Here is a 7,044-nt window from a genome sequence, read left to right on the forward strand (position 1 = left end):
AAAAAAAAAAAAAAAAAAAAAAAAAAAAAAACTTTATCCCAATATTTAATTATAAAAACAAATAAATTACACCCTTTTAATTTAAACAAAATTCACAACGGAGCTACGTTAAATAATTTTTTTAGCGGATAAGGTAGGTAGAAGAATCGAGAATGTGAAATGAAGCGTGTATAAAAAGAAATTTATTTTTATTTTTTTAATACCAAAAATGTTTTGTTTGATTGGGTAAAGAGAAAAGAGATTGAAAAAACAAAAAGAAACCCAACACAACACATCACGCAAACAGTAAAAAGTAAAAAAGTGAAAAGGAAAATAATAATAATAATAATAATAATAATAAATAAATAAAGAAAGAAAGCGAAATGTGAAAAAAAGAAAGAGATATTACAACAATTATATTACTCACAATCAATTTTATTTTTTAATTTGCTTTTTAGTCCTCACAATTTTACTAATTTTCTAATCATTCCCACCTCCTTCATGCTTCATACACCTATGTATTTATTTACCTTTTCAAACAGTCCAGGACCACCGCTAGCAGATATTATCCTCTTTGGACGTGCTTTCCCTCAAGTCTTTAAAACGCGTCTGCTAGAGAAAGGTTTCCACACCCAGCGTCCTCGATAACACACACTTCAGTGCCTACCCCTTTTGGAGCCTAGCGTCCTCGCTGGCATACTCTACTCTTCTTCAGGGGCTAACATCCTCAATGATACACTGCTTGGTGTCCACCTCTCTTCAGGGCATAGCGTCCTCGATAGTGTCGGCTCTCGTTTGAGCCCAATGTCTTTGTTGGCACCAAGTCCACCTCGTCTAGGATCCGAGTGAGATGGTAAATTTATATTTAAAAAAAGAGGAGGCAACACAACATGTGTGGGGGCATCCCAAGTGCTTCTGTAAAATCTCTCTCTCTTCTCTCTCTGCCGGTGTCCGTTGAAACAGAAGAGAGAAGAAGAGAGAGAAAAAGGGAAAAGCTTAAGAATAATAATGAATAATTCACTTTCCTTATTCCTTCTCTCTAAATTTCTTCCCAATATCCTATCATGGCATTCTCTCCATTTCCCATTCTTCCATAGCTTCTCCTTCTCCGTGTTATGAATCCCTCCACCGCCGCCGCACAACCACCACCTCCTCCTCCTCCTTCCTCCGCTGTCGCCGTCCCCTGTCCACGACACCCTCAAGAGCATTTCGCCCCTTTCTGCCAATTATGTCTCTGCGAGCGTCTCTCTCTGATCGACTCGTCTTCTTCCTCTTCCTCCTCTTCCCGGAAACCCCCTTCCACTGCTGCCTCCGCTCTTAAGTCCCTTTTCCGCCCTGGTCCTCCTACTACTCGTCCCTCTTCTTTCTTCCCTGAGCTTCGTCGGACTAAATCCTTCTCTGCTTCTAAGAACGAACCCTTTTCTGCCGTTTCTGAGCCGCACAGGAAATCTTGCGACGTTCGTCTTCGTAACACTCTCTGCTCTTTCTTCTCCCAGGACGCCTCTGCTTCTTCTTCTTCTAGACCTCTTCCTGTTCCTGGTTTTGAAGTTGCTTCCGAGAGTAAGAATTTGGAGGACGAGCCGAGTTCTTCTTCCTGTCTTGAACCGGAACCGAAGAGCGAAGGGGAAATTAGGGTTTCTGAAGTGCCCGTTGTGGTGGATGTTGTGATCGAGAACGGAGTTCAGGAAATCGTCGAAGAAGAACAACTTCAGGTTGAATTCGAGCGAGAATCGGTGCAACTTCAAGAGGATTTCAAAACCATGAAGGATCATATAGATCTTGATTCGCACACGAAGAAGCCCTCCGGAAGGGATTTGAAGGAGATTGCCGGGAGCTTCTTGTCGGCGGCTTCGGTCTTCAGCAAGAAGCTGCAGAAATGGAGGGATAAGCAGAAGGGGAAGAAGCAGAGAAGCGGCGCTGGATCTACGACATTGCCGGTGGAGAAGCCAATCGGACGCCATTTCAGAGAAACTCAGTCGGAAATTGCCGATTACGGCTTCGGCCGACGATCCTGCGATATTGATCCGAGATTCTCTCTCGACGCCGGGCGAATGTCCTTCGACGATCCCCGCTATTCTTTCGACGAACCTAGGGCTTCATGGGACGGGTATTTGATAAGCAGAACGTTCCCGAAAATGCCTACCATGCTTTCCGTCGTTGAAGATGCTCCTATCAGTGTCTTCCGTTCCGATACTCAAATTCCCGTCGAAGACTCCCTGAGTTCAACCAATGAAGAAGAGAATATCCCCGGGGGGACATCGCAGACCCGGGATTACTATTTAGACTCCTCTTCCCGTCGGCGGAAGAGCCTCGATCGGTCCAACTCCATCAGAAAGGCCGCCGCGGCGGTGGTAGCAGAGATTGATGAGATGAAATCCGTTTCAAACGCCAAAGTTTCCCCTGCAACTACAGATATCAGCCATGGCCCAAAACTATCCATCCCAGATAGAGACTCGAACGCCAATTCAGTGCGAGACGACTGCTCCGGGACCTTCGATATGGGATTTAACGACACAGCGTCAGTGATTGCGACAGGGAATCGGAAAGAGGAGTCAAAAAAGTCCCGCCGGTGGGGGAAGGGTTGGAGCATATGGGGATTGATTAACCGGCGTGGAGGAAACAAAGATGATGAGGAAGACGTGAGCAGACGCAATGGTGTGGAGAGGTCGTTTTCAGGGTCGTGGCCGGAGTTGCGAGGCGAACAGAGTATGGATGTGAAAGGAGGTTTCAACCCCAAAATGTTTAGGAGTAACAGTAGTGTGAGTTGGAGGAGTGCAAGTATGGTGGGTGGATCTTTCAGTAGCAGTTCAAGGAAAAGCAATGCAGATTGTAATGGGAATGGGAAGAAGAAGAAAGAACAGGAGCAGCAGCAGCAGCAGCCAGTGTTGGTGAGGAACCACAGTGCTCGACATTCTCTGACAAATGTCGACAATGGTCTTCTCCGATTCTACATGACGCCGATGAAGGACAGCCGGAGAGGCTCTTCCGCCGGGAAGGTGAAACCCAATCAAGCACACTCCATTGCTAGAAGTGTTCTTCGACTGTATTAAACTGGAATTGGTTGGGGTGGGGGGAGGATTCAATTCAAAAAACTTGTTTTTCTGGTTTAAAGTTGATATCTGTTCTTTGGTCAAGCGTTTTCTTTAATGGGTTTCTTGAGAATTATTTATTTAAGAACGAAGAACGAAGAACGCTCTTAATTCGCTTAAAATTTTCATTCTTACTGTGATTTCATTGTTTGTTCTAAGCTACCAACTTCCGATGAGACAGGCAATGCCCAAAAGAAAGAAAAACAAATCATGAAACACAGTGATTCTTGTTTCTTTTGTTTGCTAATATCAACATCACTGATGTGACATCAATTTCTTGAAATAAATGAAGTCAAATGCTTTCTACCCAGAATTGTAAATTTACGTGGCAGGCTTGTCTCAACCTTAAGGAAGTTCATGATTTGATCACAGAGGAGCCGGCTACTGAAATCCTGATGAACGGCAGCTCGTAACTATATAACAGTTGGAAGGTAGCAAAATTCTTGATCGAGTAGGATATGATTTTTACAAAGAGAAAAAGTTGGAAATTCAAATTCCAACATTGACCTAAAACAAAAAAAAGAAAGAAATAAGCCGAATAAATACTTAGACTAATCGGCCGAAACACGGATCGACGCTTAATTAATCTAAAAAGAAAGTGTGAACATGGAGCTGATTAGTCCAAAAAAGAGGGTGGATTTTAGTGAGACATTTTGGGACACAATCATGGAAACCCTTGGGGCTGGCATCCTCAAAATGCTAAATAAGTGGGAACAATTTGAACAGACAGCCCTGTTTAAGGTTGAGACATGAGACATGAGCCACTCAGCCATTTTTCTAAAGATTAGCAATGATTCTTCACCTAAACCAAACATATTCATTAATCAAACCACACATTTAACACCGTTGAAAACAAAAACCCCATCAACAATTTAGGCCTCAAAGTCAACAAAGCAACTAATGAAGAACAAAAGAAACAATCCCAACAAGTGATTCAAAGCAAACCAAATCCAACGTAAATGTAATTAAAAAGCTAAGAACTGAGCATTGAAGTTGGTTTTTTCAGCGCAAATGACCTGTTACCTTCTTGTAGCGATAGCACTTGGCCACAAAGAGATAGGCAAAGAAGTTGAGGACGCTGAGAATGGCCAACAGCCAGAAGAAATAGTCGAGATGTCCCTTGTTTAAGTTATTTGGAATCCACCCGAGCTTCCCGTGTCTCGTTGTCACGGTCGTCACGATTGTAACGAGCAATGTGCTTAAGTAGTTTCCCAATCCAACCGTTGTGAGCGACAGGGCAGCCATCATGCTTCTCATTGCGTCCGGTGCTTGGTCATAGAAAAACTCTAACTGTCCTATAAAAGTGAACACTTCTGCACATCCGATCAAAAAATACTGTGGAACTTGCCAGAATATCGACATCGGAATGTACTCCGCATCGTATAGCTTGTTCTTCCTCACATACTCCAGCCTGAAAACTTCCAACACACCTGCTGCAACCATGGAGAAAACAGATATGACAAGTCCTATTCCCATCCGTTGTAGCTGTGTGAAGCCACGCTCATTGTTCGTGAACTTCTTCGCCATTGGGACGATGAGTCTGTCGTATACGGGAGCCCAAAAGAGAACGCTGAGGGTATCGAAGATCGAAAGCGAGGCCGATGGAATTTTGAAACTTGCCCCAATGTGCTGGTCCATTATATTACCTTGTAGAACAAACATGGTGCTCATTTGGCTATACACTGCTGAAAATACTATTCCACACGCCCACACAGGCAACAACCTGATAATGCTCTTCAGCTCCTCAACTTGTGTCACTGTACAAAGTATCCATGCATTCCCTTGCCCCTTCATTCCATCACTTTCCCTCAATACACAAGCCTTATCTAGGAACCTGAAAAAATGTAACCAATTTGGATAATATAAGAATCTCTCCATGATTTTCGACTTCCTTCGATTCTGATCCCAATAATATACTTACTTGAACTCGTTCGTGTGCTCGAGCTTGCGACTTCCTTCGATTTTCGACTCGACATCATCGGCAGTCTCGTAAAGGAGAGACTTATCCTCTGGAACTTGTACTCCTTGTTTCCGACAAGCTGCAACTATAACTTGCAAGATTCTTGTGAGAGGACTTCCTGCTGGCTTTTGCAGACGGTACAACGAGCTACCGGAGAAGAAAAACACTACAGCAATGGCCATGGCTACTGCAGGAACTCCAAAGCCCCACCCCCACCCTACATTCATTTGTATCCATACCAGAACTGAGGAGGCAATCATTGCACCAACGTTGATTGAAAAGTAAAACCAATTGAAGAAGGAGCTTTTCTTCTTCCTTTCGTCTTCATCATTTTCGTCGAATTGATCGGCCCCAAACGACGACACACATGGCTTGATTCCCCCGGTCCCGAGGGCGATCAAGTAAAGTGCTATGAAGGTAACAGCAGTTTGACCTCCAGTTGGATGGCAAACAGTATCGTCACAAGATGGCTTCAATCCAGGGACTGAAGCAGCCATCGTCAACAATGTCATGCCCTGCAAAACCATATATCATAAACATGGTATCACTACAATGCGTTCAAGTTCTTATGTGATTTGAAGAACAACTCGTTCTCTTTTCGCCCGATCGACAAGAAAAACTTACAAAGACATAGAAGATTGAGAAACTAGCAATGGTCCAATATCTTCCCAAGTAAGCATCAGCCAAGAAAGCTCCAATCAATGGTGTAAGGTAGCAGGTTCCTGACCAACTAGTAACACTATTTGAAGCAGCTACATTGTCCATGTTAAGACGTATTTGAAGATAGTTCACTAGATTGGTACTCATCCCATAATATGCCAATCTTTCACAGCATTCATTCCCTTCACAAACATCATCGTTACAAATTTCAGCAAAGAACAATCAAAATCAAACGTTAAGAACAGAGTAAACATACCAAGAATAAAGCGACAAGCCTTCCATTTTCCAGTCTTCTTCTTATTAGCAGGATTCTTATGAATATCAATGGTACCATCTTTTGTATACACATCATCTTCTGCCATTGTAAACTTCCTCTTGATATGCTAATACCTACTGAGCCTGTTGATTATAAAACTAAACCCCAATCAGTAAAATTAGAACCTAATACTCTCGAGGGCAAGAACAATCCAAAACCACATTCAACTTTTCAACTCTGATTGTTTGAATTTGGTTAAAATAATAAAAGGGTACGGATGAACTTGCCCTTTTCCACGAATGAATTTAAAATTCAACGCACTAAATTTTTAATCACTCCGAGGTTTGAGTGTCGCAATCAAAGAACACAAATAAAACAGAGAACAACTGAATCGTATCACATGCTTGAAGAACTCAAAATCAATATATAAAATCAATCACAAAGCAAACAGAATCAAGTGATTTCTGGAAGATCCAAAGCGAACCCTCTTGAGATGATCGAAAATAATGAAAAGGGTTGAAGTTTATGAAAGTGTAGAATCAAAAACCTTGAAGAACAAGAGCAAACAAAGGGATCAGAGCGATGAGTTGAAGAAGATGAAGGCGCGAGAAAAAACAATGACAGAGAGAGCAGCCCGCTTCTTGTTCGTCACAGCCAAACACTCAACATTTAATCACATAATGAAACTGCAAAACCAAATGTAGCTTTTGGTTGGCCGATCGTTCAATTCATAAATTTTTGTTAATCCGTTGCAAGATTATCATAATAATAATAATAATTAAATAACTTATTTTTTTAATTTTATTTTAAAATTATTTGATTTAATATAAAAAAAATATATGAATTTGAAATTTTAATAAATAAATTAATTAACCATTTTAATTTTGAAATGTGTATATTGTAAGTTAAGAAAAGCTAAAAAGATTGAAAAACAAGTGAAGGGTTCGGAATATATTTTAAAATTGAAATAGCAAATATCATTATACAAATAATTAATGTTATTAAAAATTAAGTTTTCATAATAAACTACTTAAAAGTGGTTGCTACAAACATGTCTTGCAAAAATCTTTTTTTTTTTTTTTTTTTTTTTTTTTTTATTT

At 41.1% G+C, this 7,044-nt stretch overlaps 2 protein-coding genes across 3 annotated transcripts; one reads left to right on the plus strand and one right to left on the minus strand.

Moving 5' to 3' along the window:
* Window positions 1–944: 944 nt before the first annotated feature.
* Window positions 945–3,148, plus strand: LOC111444142 (UPF0503 protein At3g09070, chloroplastic-like). Its single transcript, XM_023082123.1, has one exon. It carries the CDS (start codon window positions 1,095–1,097, stop codon window positions 3,027–3,029), a length of 1,935 nt encoding a protein of 644 aa, XP_022937891.1. The 5' UTR covers window positions 945–1,094; the 3' UTR covers window positions 3,030–3,148.
* Window positions 3,149–3,862: 714 nt separating this feature from the next.
* On the minus strand, window positions 3,863–6,676 carry LOC111444159 (protein NRT1/ PTR FAMILY 8.1-like). 2 transcript variants are annotated; one of them, XM_023082145.1, is made up of 5 exons: window positions 6,492–6,676; window positions 5,945–6,087; window positions 5,653–5,870; window positions 4,990–5,543; window positions 3,863–4,902 (listed from the first exon to the last, which is right to left on the minus strand). In XM_023082145.1, exons 2-5 carry the CDS (start codon window positions 6,048–6,050, stop codon window positions 4,071–4,073), a joined length of 1,710 nt encoding a protein of 569 aa, XP_022937913.1. In that variant the 5' UTR covers window positions 6,051–6,087; window positions 6,492–6,676; the 3' UTR covers window positions 3,863–4,070. The 2 variants fall into 2 exon arrangements, with proteins under 2 accessions (XP_022937913.1, XP_022937922.1); XM_023082154.1 differs by having other exon boundaries at window positions 5,945–6,102.
* Between the last annotated feature and the right edge of the window lie 368 nt (window positions 6,677–7,044).

The sequence above is a fragment of the Cucurbita moschata genome, unplaced genomic scaffold, assembly GCF_002738365.1.
Source record: "Cucurbita moschata cultivar Rifu unplaced genomic scaffold, Cmos_1.0 Cmo_Scf00001, whole genome shotgun sequence".
Lineage (NCBI taxonomy): Eukaryota > Viridiplantae > Streptophyta > Magnoliopsida > Cucurbitales > Cucurbitaceae > Cucurbita > Cucurbita moschata.

Excerpts from the sequence above, each read along its gene's own strand:
- LOC111444142 (XM_023082123.1), top strand. The coding sequence starts at position 1,095 with ATGAATCCCTCCACCGCCGCCGCACAACCACCACCTCCTCCTCCTCCT.
- LOC111444159 (XM_023082145.1), bottom strand. The coding sequence starts at position 6,050 with ATGGCAGAAGATGATGTGTATACAAAAGATGGTACCATTGATATTCAT. Across the intron at positions 5,871-5,944 it reads GGCTTGTCGCTTTATTCTTG|GGAATGAATGCTGTGAAAGA; the intron begins GTATGTTTACTC and ends ATGTTTGTGAAG. Across the intron at positions 4,903-4,989 it reads GAGCACACGAACGAGTTCAA|GTTCCTAGATAAGGCTTGTG; the intron begins GTAAGTATATTA and ends ACATTTTTTCAG.